The sequence below is a fragment of the Perognathus longimembris genome, chromosome 6 (genome assembly GCF_023159225.1).
Source record: "Perognathus longimembris pacificus isolate PPM17 chromosome 6, ASM2315922v1, whole genome shotgun sequence".
Lineage (NCBI taxonomy): Eukaryota > Metazoa > Chordata > Mammalia > Rodentia > Heteromyidae > Perognathus > Perognathus longimembris.
Window position 1 is genome coordinate 14,865,225 of NC_063166.1, and position 23,545 is coordinate 14,888,769.

At 48.9% G+C, this 23,545-nt stretch overlaps 3 protein-coding genes across 4 annotated transcripts; 1 reads left to right on the forward strand and 2 right to left on the reverse strand.

Annotated features, from left to right (window-relative positions):
* Positions 1-9,388: 9,388 nt before the first annotated feature.
* Rnf39 (ring finger protein 39) lies at positions 9,389-14,444 on the forward strand. Its single transcript, XM_048348222.1, has 4 exons — positions 9,389-9,886; positions 11,630-11,652; positions 11,845-11,936; positions 13,712-14,444. Exons 1-4 carry the CDS (start codon positions 9,524-9,526, stop codon positions 14,290-14,292), a joined length of 1,059 nt encoding a protein of 352 aa, XP_048204179.1. The 5' UTR covers positions 9,389-9,523; the 3' UTR covers positions 14,293-14,444.
* A 510-nt stretch (positions 14,445-14,954) lies between these two features.
* Ppp1r11 (protein phosphatase 1 regulatory inhibitor subunit 11) lies at positions 14,955-18,597 on the reverse strand. The gene is made up of 3 exons (XM_048348223.1): positions 18,310-18,597; positions 17,094-17,202; positions 14,955-16,170 (listed from the first exon to the last, which is right to left on the reverse strand). The coding sequence occupies exons 1-3, from the start codon at positions 18,376-18,378 to the stop codon at positions 15,968-15,970; spliced, it is 381 nt and encodes a 126-aa protein (XP_048204180.1). The 5' UTR covers positions 18,379-18,597; the 3' UTR covers positions 14,955-15,967.
* A 2,206-nt stretch (positions 18,598-20,803) lies between these two features.
* Polr1h (RNA polymerase I subunit H) lies at positions 20,804-23,518 on the reverse strand. Of its 2 annotated transcripts, none has more exons than XM_048348226.1 (5): positions 23,397-23,518; positions 23,128-23,265; positions 22,780-22,880; positions 22,235-22,344; positions 20,804-20,992 (listed from the first exon to the last, which is right to left on the reverse strand). In XM_048348226.1, the coding sequence occupies exons 2-5, from the start codon at positions 23,261-23,263 to the stop codon at positions 20,968-20,970; spliced, it is 372 nt and encodes a 123-aa protein (XP_048204183.1). In that variant the 5' UTR covers positions 23,264-23,265; positions 23,397-23,518; the 3' UTR covers positions 20,804-20,967. The 2 variants fall into 2 exon arrangements, with proteins under 2 accessions (XP_048204183.1, XP_048204182.1); XM_048348225.1 differs by having other exon boundaries at positions 23,128-23,283; positions 23,397-23,507.
* Positions 23,519-23,545: the final 27 nt, after the last annotated feature.

A 23,545-nucleotide genomic window follows, 5' to 3' on the forward strand; every position in this document is an offset into this window, starting at 1 on the left:
TTCCTCTGGCAGAGGCAGGGCAGGGCAGGCTCGAGGAGTGAGTTGGGGGGTTACCTCTGTAGCCCTGAAGGAAGTTGGAGGGAGAGGCGGCTGCACTAATTAGCAGGCTGGATGCCAGCGCATGCCAGTGATATTTTGACAATAGGTCACCAGAGAAGAGGAAGGAAAGGAAGGGAGGGAGGGGCCCAAGGAGGGAGGGAGGCAGGGAGGGAGGGTCTGTCGTGTGCACACTGGGTTGGCTCTCAGCTCCTTTGGCCTTTCTAGGTCACTCTCTGTGTTGCTATCTCTGTCACTGAGTCTCCCTTGCTGGACCTCAAGCTTCCTTTCATGTGTCTGACTTGGTTTCTCTGATTCATAGTCCATGTCCCTGACGCTCTTTGGGAGTCATGTGTCCAGCTGTGTTGGGGGGAAAAGTATATGGAGCCCTGACTGAGCCCCCTCCCCCCCAACACCCCCCCCCCCCCCAAGGACTTTGATTTTTGCAAACAAGCCTTTTAGTTTGCACTGGCTCCAATTTCCTCCATGTTACTGGAAAGTCAATATGTTCTCCTGGATCAGGTAAAAGATCAGTGAAATATGAAAACAAAACAAAAGACGCTGAAAATTCCCTGGGCACTGGTGGCTCATGCCTCTCAGGAGGCTGGGACCTGAGGACTGTGGTTCAAAGCCAGCCGAGACAGGAAAGCCTGTGAGACTCTTTATCTACAATTAACCACCAAAAAAAGTTAGAAATGGTGTTGTGGCTCAAAGGCTAGAGCACTTGACTGCAGCAGAAAAGCTCAGAGACAGTTCCCAGGCCCTGAGTTTGAGTCCTAGGACACACACACACACACACACACACATACACACACACACACACACATCTTTGAACATTATAAATTGCTAATATTAACCTGAAGTATTCTTACTCTTTTTGGTTTTGCCACTACTCTCAATTGAGTCTCTAGGACTCAAGGGTTCACAAAGGCAGCTGAGTTCATAGCCTAGCCTTTAACCGATCTTCCCACCCAAGCCAGCTGTTCCTCTGTCCCTCCCATCTCTGCTACTGGCAGCTCCATCCTCCAGTCCTGGGACCAAATTTCCCAGAGCTTCTGGATTCCCCCTCAGACTCCACATCCAATGAAGCAGTGAACCCTCCTGGCTTCCATCAATACATGTCCAGAATCAGCCCTTTCCTACACCTTTCCCCGCACTGGGTTCACCTCACTCCATACTAAAACAAGCACCTGACTTCTTACTCCTTCCTACTCTGATGGGTCACAGTCAAAATGCAGACACAGTAAAAGAGTTTAAAAAAAATACTTGCTTGCTGGGCACCGGTGGCTCACACCTGTAATCCTAGCTACTTAGGAGGATGAGATCTGAGGATCGTGGTTTAAAGCCAGCCAGGTCATGGAGTCTGTGAGATTCTTATCTCCAATTGACTGCCCCCAAAAAACCTACTCAGAGGGTAGAGAACTAGTGTTGAACTAAAAAGCTCAGGGACAGTGCTTGGGCCTTGGGTTCAAGCTCCAGGACTAGCACACACACACATATCACAACACACACACACACACACACACACACACACACACACACACACACACACACATTACTTCCAGGCTGTTTGTCAAATACATATGAATTTCATGTTTAGACTGGGATCTCTCTCACCCCTAAGACATCACATTTTATTTATATTTAAATATTCCAAAACCTGGAAAATGCTCAACTCTGAAGCAAATCTAGTTTCAAGTGTTTTGACAAGAAATACTAATCTGGGGCTGGGAATATGGCCTAGTGGCAAGAGTGCTTGCCTTGTATACATGAAGCCCTACATTTGATTCCTCAGCAATACATATATAGGGGCTATGGCTCAAGTTGGCAGAGTGCTAGCCTTGAGCAAAAAGAAGCTAGGGACAGTAATGAGGCCCTGAGTTCAAGCCCCAGGACTCGGCAAAAAAGAAAAAAAAGAAAAAAGAATGTAGTCCTCAGGAGGGCTTGTATTTCTCTATTTTGTTCTTTGCTGATTTCCCAGCTCCCAATAGTATAAGCACATAGTAGGTACTCAACAAATATTTACTGGCTGAATGAATACAAATCATTTCCTTGGATCCTTAAAATAATTATCCCATGTCACATATGTAATTGCTTATACTATAAAGTCACAGAAGTAATGAGTTGAACCAAATCTGGAAATAAAAGCACGGTCCTTCATGCTGTGCAGTTTAGGTTAGCCAGAGAGCCAAAGGCATCAGTCACTTCAACTTTCAAACAGGGGGTTAGGATGAGTGGATGTCCTGTCTGCTGGAAGATGATGCCTGCCTCTTCCTCTATTCCTCCTTAGCTGTTTCAGTCCAAGTTCATCTCCCTCCCTCAGCTTCAGCCCTTCCCTGGGTCCTCTGGGAAGCTGTGAATCAGAATCGGGATAGCTTTCCATTTCTAGCCTCCTACACGATAGCCATCCCAGGGGCTGCCCTTAATATGTTGTCCAGGAAATAAGATGGCAATGGGCTGGGACTGCAGCTTAGCGGTAGAGTGCTTGCCTAGCATTCATGAAGCCTTGGGTTTGATTCCTCAGTACCATATAAACAGATAAAGCCAGGAGTGGTGCCATGGCTCAAGTGGTAGACATGCTAGCCTTGAACAAAAGACGCTCAGGGATAGTGAGAGTGCCCTGAGTTCAAGCCTCAGGATTGGGGTTTGGGGGAAGGACATAAGATGGCAGCAAAGCTTTTGTTCCTTGTAGGACTGGGTTCCAACTTTAGATGTTCCCTGAATGTCCAGGTCCTTATCCTGATCCCTAAGGTCTTTTACAGTCTGGCTCTTGGTGTCTCTCCAATCCATTCTAATTCCTGTTACACGTCATATTTTATCAAGATCATACCCACTTCAGAGCCTTTTTTTTTTTTTTTTTGCCAATCCTGGGGCTTGAACTCAGGGCCTGAGCACTGTCCCCAGCTTCTTTTTGCTCAAGGCTAGTACTCTAACATTTGAGCCACAGCGCCACTTCTGGCTTTTTCTGTTTATGTGGTGCTGAGGAATCGAACCTAGGGCTTCATGTATATGAGGCAAGCACTCTACCACTAGGCCAAATTCCCAGACCCCCACTTCAGAGCCTTTGTAACAGCCATTGCTGTTAGCTAGAGGGCTTTGTGTCAACTGTCTCACTACTGGGTCCCTGTCATTAATCAAGGCCCAGGTCAAATGTCACCTCCTCAAAGCAGCTTTTTTATCTCCCTATGAAAAGTAGAGTCCTCCTCCTCCAGTTAATTCTACTTTACATTCCTCAAAGCACTTATCAGAATCTATAACTAACTTGCTAATTTGTTTACTTGCTTATTCTTGGTGTCTCTTAATAGAATTTAAATTGTTGGAGAACCAGGCACCATATCTGGCTTATTCCCCACTGTAGCTCCAACTCCTACCACATTGCTAAGCACATACTAGGTGTTTAGTAAATACTTATTGAATGATTAAAGGGAATGAATAAGTGACTTCACAGCTGTTAAAGGAATATTGCTAAGAAGCTGAGGGACAAGAAGGTCTATGGAATATTGGGAAGAAAAGAACAAACCATGGATATTTAAAGGATGAATAAGGAAGTATTGGTGACAGTGACAGGGCTGTTAGAACAAATGGACATCCAGGATGAATTTGAAGAAGATACTAATCTCAGAGAAACTGCTATTCCTAAGCAGAGATGTAAAGGTAAAGGGAAGAGAGAGACTTCCATGAGGTATAGAAAAGAGAAAACAAAGACTCAAGACCAATTATAGAATTAATGGAAACCAAAGACTGTCTTTGGGAGCCCAGTGCTGGTAGCTCAAGCCTGTAATCCTTACTACTCAGGAGGCTGAGATCTGAAGATCACAGCCAGCCCAGACAAACAAATCAGGGAAACACTTATCCTCCATTTAACAAGCAAAAAAAAAATCAGAATTGGAGGCATGTCTCAAGTGGTAGAGTGCCAGGCTTGAGTGGAAGAAGCTGAGATAGCATCCAGGCCCTAGGTACTAGGTCAAGCCCTAGTACTGGTGTACTAAAGAAAGAAAGGAGGGAGGGTAGAAAGAGGGAGGGAGAGAGAGAAAGAAAGAAAGATACGAGAAAGGAAGGTAGCAGAGGAAGGAAACTCCTTTGGGAAAGGTATTATGTATGTGAATTTGAAAAGAATAATGGTCTACTTAATTTGTGTTTCTTTTATCTTGGACTTTCTTTTTCCACTTTGTTTTTCTCACAAAAGATGTTTCACGTTCTTTGTTCAGGCTTTTCACTTCTCTCTCCCTCAACCCTCCCTTCATACTTCAATCTGTCAACAGAACCCTCAGAGTACATCCCCCCCAGTACACTTGATGATGGACACGCCCTATCTGTCTCATTACACTCCCTAATGCAGTAATGATAGATTGGGGGCGACGATGGATATACTTTAGCTGTTTATCACACTTCCTAAGGGCAGGGACCATGACTGTCCTGTCATCAGTCTCCCAAACACCTCCATACCTACCTCTTCCCCCTGGAGCTTTAAAGATGTGTGGATTGTTTAATAGGATGAGATGTTATTGATGTGGAGACAAAACAGAACAGAGCATAACTAAAAAGAGAGAAATACAAAAGGGGAAGTGAATAAAAAGGAATGAAACATCAGGCTAAGATCTGTCCCATCTCTAACACCCCTCGGTGTTGTTCGTGTATAATTCAACATCACACATAGATATCCTGGAAGGAAGCGTGGAGGGGGGGTGGGGGGGAGGCATTTATTTAAGGCATTTATTTAAGAACGGAGAAGACGTGCATGCTAACCGAGAGGCAGGATCCAGTTGGGGCAAACCAAGCCAAGCCAACCAAAAATCATCTCCACCCTTCTGGCTCTCTGGAGATAGAGGGAATAGAGGATCAAATATGGAGTTGTTGGGGAGGGAGGAGAGCTTGAGAAGGGAGATTGTCTTGGCATGAATCTGTGTCCAAATACCTTTTCCCTTACCTGTCCCAGAGACATGAGGTGTGAACTCACGATAACCAGGTCTATAAAGGCCGAGTGAAGTATTGTTTTCAGGAATTCTTCATCATGTGCTATAGAAGGAGAATGAGAACTGGGTCATAAGATTCTACAGCCAGACTGAGCACCAAGACTCATATCACATGAGCATTCACGAGCACCATGCCTGGCACGTGCCAGTGAGGAAGAGCTATTGACTGGAAAGGAAAAGAATACCTTTGTATGGCATTTAAAAGGTATCAGGGCTGGGGATATGGCCTAGTGGTAAAGTGCTCGCCTCATATACATGAAGCCGTGGGTTCGATTTCTCAGTTCCATATATATATATATATATTTTTTAAAAGCCGGAAGTGGCGCTGTGGCTCAAGTGGTAGAGTGCTAGCCTTGAGCAAAAAGAAGCCAGAGACAGTGCTCAGGCCCTGAGTTCAAGCCCCAGGACTAGCAAAAAACAAAACAAAACTAAAAGGTATCAGCAGCCAGGTACTGCTGGTGGCTCATGCCTTAATCCTAGCTACTCAGGAGGCTGAGAGCTGAGGATCACATTCCAGCCAGCCCTGGCAGGAAATATTCATGAGACTCTTATCTCCAAATAACCACTAGAAAATCAGAAGTGGCGCTGTGGCTCAAAGTAGTAGAGTGCTAGCCTTGAGCAAAAAAAGCTCAGGACAGTGCTGAGGCCCTGAGTTAAAGCCCCATGCCAAAAATAAAGAAGTAAATAAATAAAAATACCAGCAGTTAAAGGATCCTTTCACTTTGCCCAATCAGTGATGAGTAGCTCAACAACTGGCTTGAGGCATTCCCAGTGCCAGATTGTGTTCCAGGTGCCCACCGAGTAGCAGTAAAGGTTTCGTTCCTGTCCCTATACTGCTTGCCAGTTGGATAGAACAGTGACGAAGACAATACATTTGGTTACAGAAATAGTGGATTGCTTTGAAGAAAATGACCTGAACTATAAGTAGTAAAGAAGTCCTTTGTGCAGCTGGATGTGCACCCCGTTGGATGTGATAGAGGACTGGCCTGGCAAGGCCCTGCTTTCCATCCCTAGCATTGCAAAAAGACAGAGAAGAGAAGGCCCCTCTGCATGTGTTGTGGTTGGTTTGAGATCTGAATGAGACGCTGGCGGGAGCTGAGCGAAGCATGGAGGAAGAGGGGCCCCGGCACAGAAGGAACAATGAGGGCAAAAGCTGGGCTGCCAGATGTGCCTTGGCTTGTCCAAGGAATGGAAAATATAAGGCACTGCATGCAGCCAGAGCAGAAAGAATAGAATGGGAGGGGCGGGTCCACCTGCACACCCCATCATGCAAGACATCAAGCAAGAGCTTTCAAAATGACCAATTGCTGCAACCCATCCCCAGAGGTCCTCTCTAATTAGTTTGAAATATCACCCAGGCATCAGCAGTTCGAAAGTTTCCCAGGCTTTAACATGCAGTCAAGACAGTGAACTAGGATTCATAACTCTAATCCTAGCAACTCAGGAGGCTGAGAACTGAGGATTGGGATTCCAAGCCAGCCCAGGTAGGAGAGTTTGTGAGACTCTTATCTCCAGTGAATCAACCATAACTGGAAGTGGAGCTGTGGCTCAAGTGTTAGAAAGCTAGCCTTGATAAGAAAAGCTCAGGGCCAGGGTTTTTTTATCCCTGGCTCCCAAAAATAAACAAAACAACTACTAACAGACTTTTTTGAGGAGCATGCCTTGGTGACAGTAGATAGGAGCTTCCTGAAGGGATTCGGAGACCTGGGAACTTCAGGCTCAGTTCCAGAAAAAACTCATTGTCAAGACCCAGACAAGGGGGCTGGGAATATGGTCTAGTGGCAAGAGTGCTTGCCTTGTATACATGAAGCCCTGGATTCAATTCCTCAGCACCACATGTATAGAAAAGGCCGGAAGTGGCACTGTGGCTCAAGTGGCAGAGTGCTAGCCTTGAGCAAAAAGAAGCCAGGGACAGTGCTCAGGCCCTGAGTTCAAGGCCCAAGACTGGGGGGGGGGGGGGAAGGAAATGAAAAAATCCAGACAAGGTAGATATGGAGCCAAGAAAATGAAACAATTCAAAGGGAAAGATGCAAGAAAGCACTGTCAAAGCCAAGACAGATAGCAAGACTCAGAACACAGGACAAATAGTGGGGTGTAAAAACAGCCATGTGCAGCCGGGCATAGCGGTGTCTGGTTATAATTTTAACACTTGAGATCCTGATGCATAAAGAGTTCAAGTGTGAGGCCAGCATGGGGCTACAGAATGAGACTTTGTCCCATAGCAAACAAACAAACCAAATAAGCAAAAAACAAAACAAAACCCAAGAACAAAAACCTAGGCTAATACAGATAGATTCCAAGAGCCACAGAACCCCAGGTGAAAGAGCAAGCATGTTTACTAATTTCCTATTGCTGCTGTGACAAAATCACCACAAACTTAGTGTCTCAAACAAAATACACTTATTGTCTATGAATTGTGCAGTTCACAAGTCTGGACAGGGTCTCGCTGGGTAAAATCAAGGTGTGAGCAGGGCGTGGTTTGACCTGGATGCTGTAGTAGAAAATCCATTACCATGGCTTTTGCGGCTTTTAAAGGCAGCTTTTAGAGGTCTTTGAGGGAGAGGGAGAAGGCCTGGAGGGCTTCCTTAAATCATGGTTCCTCTTCTCAAATCTTCAAAGCCAGCAATGTCAGGCTGAGTACTTGTTATGCTGGTGCTCTGTGGACCAACGTAATAGTTTCCGTACTTTAAGTTCAACTAATTGTTCCAGCTACACACAGAACTCCCCATTTCCAAATAAGGTAGCATAGTCACAGTTTCCAGGAAATGGGATGTATCTTTTTTTGGAGGGGGGGGTAATTCTACCTACTACAACATAGAAATGCACTTTTGCACAACAGATTTTGGTCATCCTTGTAAATGTTGTGCTTAAGTTTTGTTTGTGCATTTTATGAGCACTGAGAAGGGAGTGTTGCTCCAAAATGAATGTACGTACACTTGTTTGTGCAGATTTGTTTATCACTGGGTCATACTGGAGCATCTTCCTAATAGGTATGGGGAGGAGGAAGAAGGGTGCTGGAGGGGGTATGTAATAAAGTACTACTGCTCCATAAAGACTCTGTGCTCTGGTATTATTGTTACTATTGGCAGTAAAACTAATGACATGTTTTGCTTGAGTAGGTGCCTCTGTCCTCTAAATAATCCTGGGTGCCCATACTAGTGATAGTCAATGGATACGAAACTATTGAGATATACTTGTGGTGTTTGCACTATGTGTGTGTATCTGTGTATGTATGTTGACTTTTGGACATCAATAACCACACACATACTGTACAACAGGGTACATGATCACGAGTGTAAACAGCCAAAGATACATTTATTATCAACTCCTCAAGGTGGTAGACAGTCCAGAGAGGCATGGCATGGTGGAAAGAGAGGAGGAGGTAGCAAGAGGAAAGGCCAGGGAAGAAGAAAGAAGAGAGAAGAAAAGGATGGAGGCAGAAAAGAGATACAGGAAGAAGTGAGGGAAGAAGGTATAAGGAAAGAAATGGGTGGGGGTGGGGCAGAAAGCAAGAAAGCAGAAAGCTTCAGGCATCTGCAATGGTAAGAGGTCATACCCAGGGTACAATCAGAAGATGGTGGGTATGGCTTCACCAGTCTGGTCATTCTCTTGGCCAGCCCTGCTCTTTGGAACCAAGACAATTGACACAGATCATCCTTGGGGCCATCCCAAAAAAAGGAGTGAAAGAGAAAAATGAAAATAAGAACACACCGAAGAAAAGGAAAAGAGAAAGACGTAAGAAGAAAGTGCAGAGAAGCCCTGAGAGCCAGCGAGCGCCCTTCCCTGACTCCTTGAGGCAGGAATGTGGGCGCCTGCCCGCACCCCCTTATCCCAAAGCTCCACGGTGTCCTCAGGCCCTTAATAGGCAAGGAAGAGGGAAAGCAGAGAGGCGCCGGCAAGGACAGCCGCACACCAACACTTGAGGCCTGCCAAGGCCACACCAGGCTCCGCGCTTCCGGCGCGCGGCCCCCAGATGTAGGTGTGCCAGCCACCTGGAGTGACTCACGCCCGGACGATGTGAGCGCCGGTGCCCGGAGCCAGCCTGGGGCGCGCTGCCCGTGCGCACAGCACAGGCACAGGGCTGGGGGGGGGGGCTCCCGGCCCCCGAGGGGGCGGACGGGGGGCTCCCCCAGCCCACACGGCCCAGGCCCCGTCTCCGGAGCGCCCCCTGGTGCCCACCTCGCGGGAGCGAGGAGCTGGGCCCTTTCCTCTCTCCACCCTCCTTCCCCGAGCTTCACCCAGCGAAGCGGGAGAACCAGCTGGGGCGTTACGCAAGGCTGGATGTTTACCTCCTGCCCGAGCCTCCTCCCTCCCTATAAAGCCTGACGTGGTGGGGGAGACTCGCCAAGACCGAGACTATCCGGGGCGAGAGGCAAATCCCCAGGCAGAAAGTTCATGAGGGAGGCGGGGAGAGGGCCGTCGAGTCAGCCAGCTGTCGGGGCGGCCGGCCACCTGCGCGCTCGCCCGCGATCGTGGGGGTCTCGGAAAGGGTGGCGCCCGGACCCCAGCTTCCCATGGAGGCGCCTGAGTTGGGCCCGGGGCTGGTGGAGCGTCTGGAGCAGCTGGCGACGTGTCCGCTGTGCGGGGGCCCCTTCGAGGATCCAGTGCTTCTGGCGTGCGAGCACAGCTTCTGCCGCGCGTGCCTGGCCCGCTGCTGGGGGGCCCCGTCGGCGCTCGGCGCGGAGGCGCCCCCCACCGCCTGCCCCTGCTGCGGCCTGCCGTGTCCCCGCCGCAGCCTGAGGTCCAACGTGCGGCTGGCCGTGGAGGTGCGGATCAGCCGCGGGCTGCGGGAGAAGCTGGCCGAGCCTGGGGCCCGCTCGGGGAAACGCCGGGGTGGCCGCATCCCCACCATGGGCTGCCTGGACCCGCACGGAGAGGTGAGGCGGCGGGGCTAGGGTGCCTCCGTGGGTCCCCAGCTACTGGCGGGAAAGTGGAAGGGGGGGGGAGGCTCACACCTGCCGGGGGGCGGGGGGGAGAAGGCACTTGGTGCGCGCGCGCGCACACACACACACACACACACACACACACACACACAGCATTAATGGAAAGGTTAGGCTTTGGACATCATAGACGATCTGGGAAAGAAAAGCAAAAGATAGGAATGTGGGGAGGGGAGGGCAGCATCGGGGTCACCAGATGTCCTCAAGGTCAAGGGTGCTGGAAGGACGTTGGGAAAGAATCGAAGCTCGGTCCACAGCGGGGCTGGCTGGCCCGAGGCCTGGGAGAGGGAGAGGCAGGTTGGGTAGCAGAGAGGACGTGGACATCTCTGGAGACCCCGCGCGCCTCTGTGATGTGTGCAGAAAGCGCAGGAGCCCGAGCCAGGGCTGCATCCTAGAAGGGCTAAGCTGGCCCATGGAAGTGACCCGGCTAGGGCGACCAGGGGACCCGAAGGATGTCGAGAGAGATCTGAACCAGCCAAGAAGGCGAGGCTGGAGAAAGGAGTGCAAAAAAGGCTGGAGTGGAGGAGCAGGAAAGGAGTAGACTGACAAAAGGATAGAAGGGCAGGGATGACACCCAGCCTTCGCAGCACTTTGGGAGTGGAGGCTCCCCAACTCAGGCCTCAGCCCAGCTGGGTGTTGTTGTGATGTTGTTCTCAGCTCCTCCCATGTCCCCAGGCAGGGGTGGTCACGACAGGTGGAGGCCTGGTCTCGGAAAGCAAACACTGGGGTCTCTACCTTCTCGCTACATCCCAGCTTTATTGCTTTCCCACCTTGAGCCCCTTCCGGTACCAAATTCCTTGGCCACCAACCAGCCCCATTTGCTTGGCGACCCCCAGGCGTCTGAGACTGGCTTGCCCCCAACAGCCCAGCCTGTCTTGAATCCTGCTTCCGCCCTTTGAAGTCTTCACAGGCCTAATTAGTCTAGGTGTAATTGGCATAATTAGGCAAATTGCCTTTCCTCTCCCCCCCCTCTCCCCCTCCCCACCATACTGGCCTGCCCCAAGCATCCTTCTTAGACAGTGAACAGGAAGAGTCTATGTTGAGGTGGAGGGGATCCCAGTTTTTGGAAAGGAGATGATCCAGCGCCCTCTTCTGGCTCATATGGGTTTCTGTGAAATTTGTTGGGCCTCTTCCAGCTGCTTCCTTGGTCAGGGTAGAGAGACACAAAACAAAGGGCCCAATAAACGCCACTGGCTTTTATGACAAGAGGGGAAGCAGCTTTATTGTAAGGATTTTATGTACCAACTCTTAGTTCAAGGGCTCTGGGTGTGTTTGTGTGATGATGCAGTAGGGGGTGGAACATTTGGGACATACTCAGGATGGTGGGTAGGTTGGGGCTTCTGACAAAGGCAGGATGGGTCTGAGGAGGCAGGAGAGGAAAATTAATGACTCTGGAAGCAAGAAAGAAGCACTGAGGACAAAGCTAAAGAGGATAAAGGTAGAGCTAGGGGGGTGATGGAATGGGAGCAAGGAAAGGTCATTAAAGAGGAATTAGAGAGAGTAAGTGGGAAGAAGAGAGCATAAGTGCGAAAAAGGAAATAAGAGGGAAAGAAATGAGAGCATCTGAGGTGATGGGGACATTGTCTACTCAGCTCTCCTAGGGCAGGGCTGGGGTTCGGGGAGGACCTCTCATAGTATTAAACCCAGCACTCACATGCCTGTTTTCTTCTCCTACCCCAGGATATGAGGAAGACATGGAGACGGTGAGTTCCACTGCTCTTGTTCCTTCGTTTCCACTAGCAGCAGCCGTAGCTATCATGTTCCCTCTGCGCGTACAGGCAGGTTTGCTGGGGGGTGACTCTGTATGATCCTGCTCCAGAGAAGTGAGTGGGTAGTGAGTAGGGGTGTCAGAAGATAAAGGGCTACTGATTTCCTAACCTGTTTCATTTGTTCAGGTTTGATGTCCCAAGACCCAAGTCATCTAACTCAGAGGAAGATCTCCCTGAAGATTACCCAGTGGTCAAAAACATGCTCCATAGACTTACAGGTAAGGAAAGGATTTTTGTGTTTGTTGGTCCTGGGGTTTGAACTCAGAACCTAAGTGCTGTCCTTTAGCTTTTTCTTTTCTTCTCAAGACTGGCACATGAGCCACAGCTCCACTTCCAGCTTTTTGATGGTTGACTGGAGAAAAGAGTCTCACAGACGTTCCTGCCCAGGCTGGCTTTAAATCAAGGCTGGTGCTCTACCACTTGAGTCACAGCTCCATTCTGGCTCTTTTTTTTTTTTTTGCTGGATAATTGGAAACAAGAGCTTCATGACCTTTCCTGACTGGGCTGGCTTTGAACCTTGACCCTCCTGAATTCCTAGGATTATAGACGTGAGCCACAAGCACCCTGATGGTATAGATATCTATAATCTCAAAGTCTAGAAGTAGAAATCTGAAATCCAAGTATGGACAGTGTTGGCTTCTTCTGAGAGCTGAGGACCTAGCTACTGGCAGCTCAGCAATTCCTTGGCTTCAGATGCTCTTCAGTTGTCATGGTCATCCTTGTGTGTACATTTGATTCTGTGTTCAAATTTCCCCTTTGTGTAAGGTACGGATCACATTGGATTAGGGACACCCCCAATGATATCCTTTTAAAATTAATTACCTCTATAAAGATCCTATAAAGCCCATTTAGAGATACTGGAGTACTTCAACCCATCTTTTTATATGAAGGCACAATTTAAGTCAGAACAAACAATGTGTGTACTTACTTTCTCATATTCCAGCCTTTGATCCCTCTAGCAAATCACACTTAAACAGACCTCTGGAGTTCATGACTCTGCTAGCCTCTCAAAAATTTCTGAGCTTCCATCTCTATTACTCTTTTTTTTTTTTTTTTTTTTTTTTTGCCAGTCCTGGGCTTGGACTCAGGGCCTGAGCACTGTCCCTGGCTTCTTTTTGCTCAAGGCTCCCACTCTGCCACTTGAGCCACAGCACCACTTCTGGCTATTTTCTATATATGTGGTGCTGGGAAATCGAACCCAGGGCTTCATGTATATCAGGCAAGCACTCTTGCCACTAGGCCATATTCCCAGCCCTCTCTATTACTCTTGTCTAGAAGGGTCCCAAGGACTCCATCACCTCCTCCCTGCCTCCCTCCCTCCTTTCTTCCCAAAGATGCTCTCCACCCTTTATTAAACAGTGTAAAGATATTCTATCCTCGGAGTCATCCATCATCCCACCTGATTCTGGATTGCTTTTGGCACCCCAGTTCCAGATATCTTTCCTTAAAGCACTCCATACACACAGGGCTAGTAGGTCTTTCGTTTTGGTCCCTTTGCCTAGCTCGACTTTCTTCTCTCCTCCACCTCATACCCCTTGTAGAAATAAGCCAGTCTACCACCACCTATGCCTGAGAGTGGGTGGCTGGTTTTGCAGGATGTCTTGGATTCCTCCGTGTGCCCCTCCCCTCCTTCACTTGGGGATCCGGTATCAGGTATCAGTTTTTTCCACCTCCCCCATCCTGCTGACCCAGCGCCTACGCCCCGGCCCAGGTGCAGCCGATTGAAGTGTTACTTCCCCTCCTCCTCCACCACCACAAAACACACATTTGACCTCCGCGCTGAGCCCCTCTGCCTGGGCCACCACCATCCCTCCCCAAGTTCAAATCCACAGGGGTGCACCAGCGCGCAGGCTTGATCCCTCTCGTGGCTGCCTGGGTTGTGTCCCCGCCCCGTCCCCCCCCCCCCCCCCCCCATGGCCGATGCTCCGCCCGACCCCGCTCCAGACTAGGACACCGCTCTCACGTGGTCCTCTCCCCGCCTCCTCCTCTGCAGCCGACCTGACCTTGGACCCGGGCACTGCCCACCGTCGCCTGCTCGTTTCCACCGACCGCCGCAGCGTGCGCCTGGCGCCGGCGGGGACGCCCGCGCCCCTGGACGGCCCCGCGCGCTTCGATGAGCTCCCGGCGGTGCTGGGCGCCCAGGGCTTCGGGGCCGGCCGCCACTGCTGGGAGGTGGAGACGGCGGAGGCCGCCTCGGGCAGAGACTCATCCGGGGAGGACGAGGAGGACGGGGAGAGTCGCTACGCCGTGGGCGCGGCCGGGGAGTCAGTGCAACGCAAGGGCCGCGTTCGGCTGTGCCCAGCCGAGGCCGTGTGGGCCTTGGAAGGCCGCGGCGGGCGTCTGTGGGCCCTCACCGCCCCCGAGCCCACCCTGCTGGGCGGCGCGGGGCCCCCGCCGCGGCGCATTCGCGTGGACTTGGACTGGGAGCGGGGCCGCGTGGCCTTCTATGACGGCCGCTCGCTGGACCTGCTGTTTGCCTTCCAGGCCCCTGGGCCCCTGGGCGAGCGCATCTTCCCCCTGCTGTGCACCTGCGACCCCCGCGCCCCCCTGCGGATTGTGCCCGGAGAAAGTTGAGACTGCCCCTGGCACCCATTCCGGCCTGTGGGCTGCTTCCTTTCTAGTGGTGAAATCGCCACTCATTTAAGTGACCACATCCATAGCCCCCCACGAACCCACATTCTCCTCAGATGACTCCAATTGGCCTCCAGGGTTCCACACCCTTCCGTGCCCACAGCAGCAGCTTTGTTCTCACCCATCCCCTTGTACTTCCCAAAGAACTTCTCCCCACTGTACTATTCCAGGCCAGGATTGGGGATCAGGCTCTGCCCATCTGTACTGGTAAGCAGCACGTTTACTACCCAGGCCTTGGCCTCTCTTCATATCAATAGACCCCGTGCCTCCTCCACAGCTGGAAGACTGGAGCTTTCTGGCCCTCAAGAAACAAGAACCTCTACCCAAAGAAGCCATATACACTGTGTGTGTGTGCGCGCGCACGCATGCATATATGTGCAAGCCAGTTCTACTTGACCTTTCTTCCATGACTTTACACTCATATACCCTTTTCCCACTAAAACAACAACAACAAAAACCTACTCTCTTGAAACTGTCCCCTGCACATAAAGGAATCACTCAATGGTGCTACTTCACCTCTCCTCAACCTGGGACAGAGACATCTTTGTGCATACTCTTGTATCTTTTCCCATATGTATAAATGGGCCCGTATTTAACACATTTTGTGATGTTGGGTTATTTATTTTGTGCATTTGTGGCAATAAATGAGATTTCAGTGGTGGTAAAGATTTGATTGATCTCTCTGCAACTGTGCACGGCAAGGGGCCTGGTAAATGATAACCAGATCCCCGTGCAGGGTAGGGAGGGCTGAGGCAGCTGAATGTTTGGGTTAGTAGAGACATCAAAGCTTAGGAAGGAAGGGGTAGGAGTACAGTACAGGGGCCATGCCCCTTCTCTTTGCTGTCTCCCGTTGCTTTCCTCTTCCAGCAACCCAGGCTGTAGAGCTGTACTAGATGTCTCCAAAGCTGAACCACCAAAGGCTTAGAAAATCCTTTTACGCAAGTGATCAGTCTCAAGCTATCTTTGCCAGGAAACCTAGGTCAAATAGGGTGGGGACAAGACTATTTCCTGTTACACTTTTCATTAGAGGTGGGAATGACTGGCAAAGACCTCCCTACAGTCTCCTTTTAAAGGCAGAATAGATTGGCAGGGGAAGTGCTCAGAGCCCTGTGGTCTCCCATAAATTCTCATATCCCACAGGCAAGGACTAAGAATTAGACTATATATGTGCATAAATAGATGTTTAAGCCAGGAATAACAAGCAGAGCTGGAGCAAAATTGCCTTGAATCCGACTGGGACCCTGGCAGTGACAGCTGGGATCATTGAAAACCCAATTTCAGTGTTTGGGACTCGTGTTGACAGTGCAGGAGGCCAAGATAACTGGGTCCCAGGACAGGCAGTTTGGCAGTGAAAATAAAGGGAAGAAATTGGGACCAAGGTGCCTAGATCCCTACAAGAGTGGGAACTGGGGGTTAGGGGGCTGCAATGAGGGCGAGGGGAACCCAAAGGCCTGGGTTCTGGAATAGCAGCAAGTCAGGCCTCCTCTTCCTCTTCTCCCTATCAGACAGAGAGGGAAGGAGGGGGCTAGAGAAGGGATCAAACCAAGGGTTTAGTTTCAGGTAGCCACATGGATACATTCAGGGCCAGACAGACACAGGAATCGTAGGGGAGAGGAATTTAGTGCTGCATTGGCCCTGGAGGAGGCTGGGAGGGGTCAGGAGGCTGAGGAGGGGTAGTAGGGGTGGCTCCTGGAGTTGTATGACGACGTCCTTGTCGATGGCCTCGTACACAGTGTGTATGACCACAGCCTTCCTCTTCCTCCTCATCACTTTCAGTGGAGCTCTCACCAAAGGCCCGCGGTTTTTCATAAATACAGCAGCCTGGATTTGGAGGGAGGAGCCCAGTTAAAAAAGAGGAAGAGTAGATGTTCAGTTAAGAGCCAGGCATGGTGATACATACCAGTAATTCCAGAACTCAGGAGGCTGAGTAAGGTAGGAAGAATAGTGTGTGTGAAGGTAGCCTGGGGCATCCAAGAGTGAATTCTAGGCCCTCCTGGACTATATATAGCAAAACATTTCCAAAAAAAAAAAAAAAGAGAGAAGGAAAGAAAGAGAAAGGAAGGAAGGAAGGAAGAAAAGGAAGGAAGGAAAGAAGGAAGGAAGGAAGGAAGAAAAGGAAGGAGGGAAGGGGAAGGAAGGCAGGCTAGCTGGCCAGCTGGGCAATGGTGGCTCATGTCTATAATCCTAGCTACTCAGGAAGCTAAGATCTGAGCCACCCGGGGCAGAGAAGCCCCTGTGAGACTCTTATTAGCCACAAAAAATGAAGTGGAGCTGTGGCTCAAAGTAGTAGAGTACTAGCCTTGAGCAAAGGAGCTTAGGGATAGCATCCAGACCCTGAGTTCAAGTCTCACAATTGGAAAAAAAAAAAAAAGAAAGAAAGATGTTCAGTCAGTTCAATTCCCCCTGGATCTCTAAAAATTCCTACTTTTATCATTGTCTCCTCTCATCTTCCGGATCTAGCTTCTTCAGCATTCCCTCCCCTCACCAGAACTCAGGCACTCATCCATTTTATTCTGCTAGAAAAGCCAAGAACTAAAGCTCTACTTCTCTCATCTCTGATACCTCCCTGCTATCAGGCTTTGGTACCTCAAGGTTCTAGCCCTACCATTCTTCTCTCAAGCTTTAATCTCTTTTCCTTAAGAATTGCCAAGAAAACCACTAAGAAAATGACTGCGAGGAAGCAGAAAATATATATATAGGGAAACCAAAACTCCAGGGATACTGTGAGCCCACAAATTACTCACATTTTGATGAACGACGCCCCATATGCTCATTGTCCACAGTGTCACTTGACCATTCTACCTTTTTCTCCGGCTTCCGTTTACGAAGTTTGATGGTTAGGCTCCGGTTCTCCTAGAAGGTTAAGAGGTGTTTTGTTCTTACTGATCTTTCCCATTCCCTCCCAGATTACATCCTCTTCACTTCCCCAGTTCAGTCAGTACCACCAGATGATACAGCACCACAAGAGCCAAGTGCTGGGAGATGATAAAAAAAAAAAGGCTAGGCTTTTAACCTCACTGAATCCTTAATTATTTATTATTCTTGATAACCATTATTATCCAGACAAGACACAATTCCTAACATAGGGAAGGTCCTAGCAAATTTTCAAATATAATCCTCCATAGTTTTCCATTTTCTTCCCCATATCATCCTTGGTGGTAATAATCATTAGCTCAGACTCAGTAACTCATCTTTGACCTCCTTTTCTCTTCCAAGACCTCCTCTATTCCTTTTCCCATTTAACAAACAAAAATCTTGTCAACAAGTCTGCAAACCAGAAACAAACATGACACAATAAACCACCAAATAAAAAGAAAGCTTTATCTTTACTTCTCATCTTCAAGCCTAGCCCTCTCCTATTATCTGTCTTTTCCCTAACATTCTGGAATTTCCAGTAAGAATTGCTTCTAAACTATGAAACTCCCTTAATCCACAGATCATTAAACCCAAAGCGATCCTGTGCCGCTGAAAGCAGTTTCCTATTTAGATAACCTCCTTTTAATGTTTCAAGTTGCGATCTTCTTTATTGGCCACCTCTTTCCCTGGACTCTCTTTTACATTCATCCATTCAACAACTATCTATTGAAAAATATGCTTCTGGGCAAATTCCCCTATTGATGGCCTCTACCCATGCTTTCTCACGCAGCCTGTCATTTCCTCCTTAGTCCTTAACCCTCAGTTTCCCTTTATTACTTAAACAGACCGCCACTCCAAGCAATGACAGTTACATCCTAACCCTAACACTCTGCTAGGGGCTCCTGGATCAGCCGCTTCCGCGATGTCTGCCACTCAAAACATCTCCAGTCCCTGGCGATCATTCCCCACCCGACAGCCGCCCGCACACCTCCCAGATGCCCAGGCCCTCCAACAACTTTCCAGAGCCCTTGTCCCCACCCTCTGGGTACCTTCCAGACCCCTCAACAGTCCCACCCACCCCCACCCACCCCCCGCCTTTCTCACGGGCTCGGTTGTCACGGTAACCGTCGTCTCGGTGACGGTCTCACTCAGCCCAGCCCCTGCCTCAGCCATGGCGAGGGCTGAGGAGAGGGAGGAGAGGGAGGAGAGGAGGAAGGGGATGAGACGCTCTTCCCTTCGGCTGTTTCTCTGAGTTCTAAGAGAATCGGTATCCGGTTCACAGTTGTAGCCACGATCTTCTGTCTTTTTTTTTTTTTTTTCTCCCCCTCCTACAGGGCCTCTCGTCTACCCACCCCTGGGGGATAACCTAATTCCACCTCCGGCTTTGCACTTCCGGGTGTGTGACGCATTCTGCAGTTCCCCGCGTCCACTTCCGCAGTGCCGAGCGCGTTACCGCGCAGGCGTCACCGGCTGAGTTCCGCCGTAAGACGGCAATGCGCAAGCGCCGCAGAGAGGGCGGGACTTAGGGGACAAGCATCCGAGCGGGTTAGAGCTGGACCAGCTTTAAAGGCGTTAGCACTGGGATCCCCACAGTAGAGCCATTCCTCCCCTCGTCCTTCGCCCTGGGTGGGGACACAGGTATCTTGGAGACCGCATCATAACCAGTGCCTGTGCGCTTATTGTTCCGTCTGGGTTTCTTATATGGGAACAGGGACCTGGGAGCAGTTGTAGTTAATCAAAGTCTACGGGACTCCAGGCATTCATACAGAGAAGGATGCTCTTAGGAGAACAGAAAGGCAAAATGCCCATGTGCATCTGATCATATAAAACTTATTGAAATGAACTCCAGGAAACGTAAACAAGGTTTTGTGTGTGTGTGTGTGTTGCTGCTGCTGTTTTTGTTTTCATCCTGTTTATCTTGGAAGGGTAAGGAAATGGAAGGACAGAGGGTGAACAGATGCACAAGTGGTACTCACTGGACACTGTACTGAAAATGAACGGCGCTGGTGGCTCACACCTGTAATCCTAGCTACTCAGAAAGCTGAAATCTGAGGATCACAGTTTGAAGCCAGCCAAGGCAGGGAAGTCCATGAGAATTACTCCAATTAGTCAGCAGAAAGCCAGAAATGGAGCTGTTGGGCAAGTGGTAAATAAAGCACTAGCCAGCCTAGAGAAGGAAAAAAGCTAATAAAGGATGTTACCCCAGGCCCTGAACGTAAGCCCTAGTATAAAAAAGAAAAAGAAAAAAGAAAAGGGAGGGGGGAGAGAGGGAAAGAAAGGGCAAGTCCCAGCTTAACCTGGTAGTAAATGCCTTTTGCCAGGTACTTAGAGCCAAGAAGGGAGGACCATGAGTTCCAGGACAGCCTGGGTAAAGTTAGAGAGAGATCCTATCTCAAAAAACAAAAACAAACCCCAGTGGGGTTGGGGACTTAGCTCAAGTGACTGAGAGGAAGGTGTAAAATGGAATTAAGAAAAAAGATCTTTTAATCTTGGGGATTAGTAAAGCTAAACGTCAGGACAGTTAAATGTAGTGAGTAAGACTGCCCTTTCCATCTCTACAAGCTGCTGTGGGGGTCAAATGAGAGTATCATGTTTGAGAACTCTGAATCTATACAGAGCCATGCAATTCCAAGATAACCATTGCTAATTTCATTTCCGCAAAAGAAATCAGAAACAGTGGGCTGGGGATATAGCCTAGTGGCAAGAGTGCCTGCCTCGGATACACGAGGCCCTAGGTTCGATTCCCCAGCACCACATATACAGAAAACGGCCAGAAGCGGCGCTGTGGCTCAAGTGGCAGAGTGCTAGCCTTGAGCGGGAAGAAGCCAGGGACGGTGCTCAGGCCCTGAGTCCAAGGCCCAGGACTGGCCAAAAAAAAAAAAAAAAAAAAAAAAAAGAAATCAGAAACAGTGATTCTCGAATCAGAACACTTCTCATTGTGCTTGGACTATGAATTTGTGCCCTCAAAATGCTTTTGATGTAGGGGTTTGGGAAGTGGTTCAAATAGGAAAGTGTTTGCCTAGTACGTGAGGCTTTGAAAACAGAAGTTCAAGTCAAGAAAAACAATTCAGCATATATAGTATAATCTTTTTAGAACATATGAAGGTAATAAAACCATGTTTCAATGTACCTACACAAGCACAAATAAAAAAATTGTTATCTCTAGGCAAGCACTCTACCACTAAGCCACATTCCCAGAGATGGGTGGGGGAGAGGTCCTAGAAACTTTTTTTTTCTTTCTAAATAATCTATGATAATGAATATGTATTTATCTAATGAGCAGTAAAACAATTTCAAAAGTAACCTCCTATAGTTACATTTTGTATCCCAATATCTAAATTTATATACCAAACAAATCTGGTCAACATTATGTTGACTCTGTCATCAAACACCCACTTTTTCTTTCATTCAGGAACTGATTTAGCCAGATTTAGAATACTTATTGCTATTCTTTTTGTTAGCATCCAATAGTTGATCATTTCTTTTTAATATTAGCCTCATTTCTGGCTCTATGATTTTGTCCTTGTGGACTTTTTATTTCTTCACAAGCATTTCTCTGCAAGCTCTTAGAAAAAGATTTATAAAGAACATGTCAAGATTTTATAGAAAAATATAATTTTAATAAACTCAAGTAGGGGTAAGAGTTCTTTGGGGGACAATGGTAGTCTCCAAATGATGATCCAGACATTTCTCTGGGAGCAAAGTACTGCAACCAAAGAGGATGGATGAGGGAGGTGTTGTTGACTTGTCCAGAAAAACAGATCAAGAATCTTCCTTTTCCTGGAACCTATGGGGAAAAAAAGGGAGTTGTTATATTCAACCAAAGGAAGAGCTTCTAGCAGTGTAAAATAAGCTACTCAACTCTATAACCAAGGAAGGATCCTAATTTATGACATCGTGAAGATATAGTTCCCTTAAAAATTCTTCCAACTCCAACATCAAAATAACTAAAAATGCTGGGATAAACAATAATGTATCTGGCTGGGAATGTGGCTTAGTGGTAGAGTGCTTGCCTAGCATGCATGAAGCCCTGGTTCAATTCCTCAGTACCACACAAACAGAAAAAGCTGGAATGGTGCTGTGGCTCAAGTGGTAGAGTGCTAGTCATGAGCAAAAGGAGCTCATGGTTCAATCCCCAGGACTGGCAATTAAAAAAAATCAATATGAAGCACACAAACATCTTAGGTCTCGCCAATAATTTTCTCAAAAGGTTAAACTGAGTCTCATAAAAAAAAATCTCAGGAAGCAGAGGAACAGGGAGGGAGAGAGGGAGAGGGAGGGAGGGAGATGGGGGGAGGGGGGGAGAGAGAGAGAGAGAGAGAGAGAGAGAGCTCAGAGTGTATAGCTGAATAGTAGAGTACTTGCCTAGCATGTTTGAGGCCTTGGGTTCAAACTCATGGGACTAGTCAGTCTAAAGGTGGTGGTGGCCCATGCCTAAAATCCCAGCTACTCAGGAGGCAAAGAAGGGGGAGGACTCCAGATCCCAGCCAGCCTGGGAAAAACATTATGGAGACCCTATTTCAATAAATAAACTGGGTGTGGTAAGACACGCCTGTCATCACAACTATGTGAGAGGATTGCTGTATGAGGTCCACCCCAGGCGCAAAAACAAGAGCTTGTCTTAAAAATAATAATCAGTCAGGACACAGTGGGTCATGCCTGTAATCCTAGCTACTCAAGAGAATGAGATCTGCGGATCCTGGTTTGAAGGCAGCCCCCCAGGGCAGGAAAGTCTGGGACACTATCTCCAATAAACTACTAAAAAAGCCAGAAGTAGAGCTGTAGTTCCACTGGTAGAGCCGCTAGCCTTGAAAAAAAGAAGCTCAGGGATAGTGCCAAGACCCTGAATTCAAGCTCCAGGACCAGCATACAAGAAAACAAACAACAACAAACTAAATTTAAAAAGGGCTGAAAATGGCTCAAGTGGTAGAGTGACACCAGTATAACAATAAACAAAAACGGCTTTCACTTTATTTTTTTAAGTTAGCAACCACACAGAAGGGACAGGTGGAAGGAAAAGAATACCTACTTGCATTTGGTACAGGTGTAGAAGACAGTTTGCCCTTCATCAGCTGAGCGCATCTGTCTGGTGTGGTAGGCCATTCCTTCATGACCACATTGTGGGCAGCGCCTATCAACCTAGGAAAGAACCTGATGGATTAGGAAGGCCTAGTCATAGATCCCCCTTCCCCCCTTGAACTTCAGGGGCCTGGGGGATGTCCCTGCGCCTCTTCATGCTCAAGGCTAGCACTCTACCACTACAGCCACTGTGCCACTTCCGGCCTTTTCTAAGTAGTTTATTGGAAATAAGAGTCTCAGTGACTTTTCTGCCAGGGCTCGGCTCCCTTTGAATCACGATCCTCAGATCTCAGCCTCTTGAGTAGCTAGGATTACAGGTGTGAACCATCTGCACCCAGCTAGCTCTACATTTTTAAAAGTAAGGATCAAGCCATCATGTTCCTTTGAAGATTCCCCCTCTCCTGCTCTTTGCTTCTTGGAATCTGTGATCACCACCACCCTACATTTTTTTCTCTACCTTCTTTATGGAGTCAGTTCTTGATCTCATTAACTTACTATGGGTCCCTGCGACTCAGGTCCTTCCTCCATAGACATAGGCACGACACTCCCCAGGTTGTGGAACACAACTGAAGTCTTCACAACCTTCCCTTCGAAGTCTGCATGGGCAATAAAAACGTGGCTAAAACAACGGCGGCAACTAATACCCGTGATGCCCTCCCAATTAGGCCAGGCACTCTGACATCCTACCCTTCAGTTTTTGTTTTTCCTTTGGACCAAATATACAAGTGTTGGATTTCTGCACTAGGGTCTCCCTCTCCAATCCCAGCGGTTTTAGGGTTCCCCAAGCCTCGGCTCCTTCCACCCCAGGCCCCCTTCTGAGGGACCCCCGACAAGGCCTCTCACCCCGCACGTTGACCGAGAAGCCACAGCGTGTACAGATGACCGCATCCTGGGCCCCAGGCAAGGGCAGGATCGAGCCGCAATCCGGACAGAAATCGAAGTCCGACTGAAAGCTGGAGCAAGTTCTGTCCACGTCCATGCCTGACGTGCGGTCGAGGGCTGGAAGAGAAACAAGTATATCGGGGAGAGAGAGGTGGAGGGGACAAGGCTGAGGGGGGGGGAGAGAAAGAGAGAGAAAGAGAGACGGACAGAGACCCAGGGCCCCCTCTCACCTACACCTCCCGCCTCCGGAATCCGCAGCCAAAAGCGGGCGCTTCGGGACTGGAGCCAGCTGGAGGCGCGACGTCAGACTCGGTGGGCTAGAGCGTCGGCTCGGCGCCGGCGGAGGAGCAGCGAGAGCGCCTGGCGGGCTAGAGCGTCG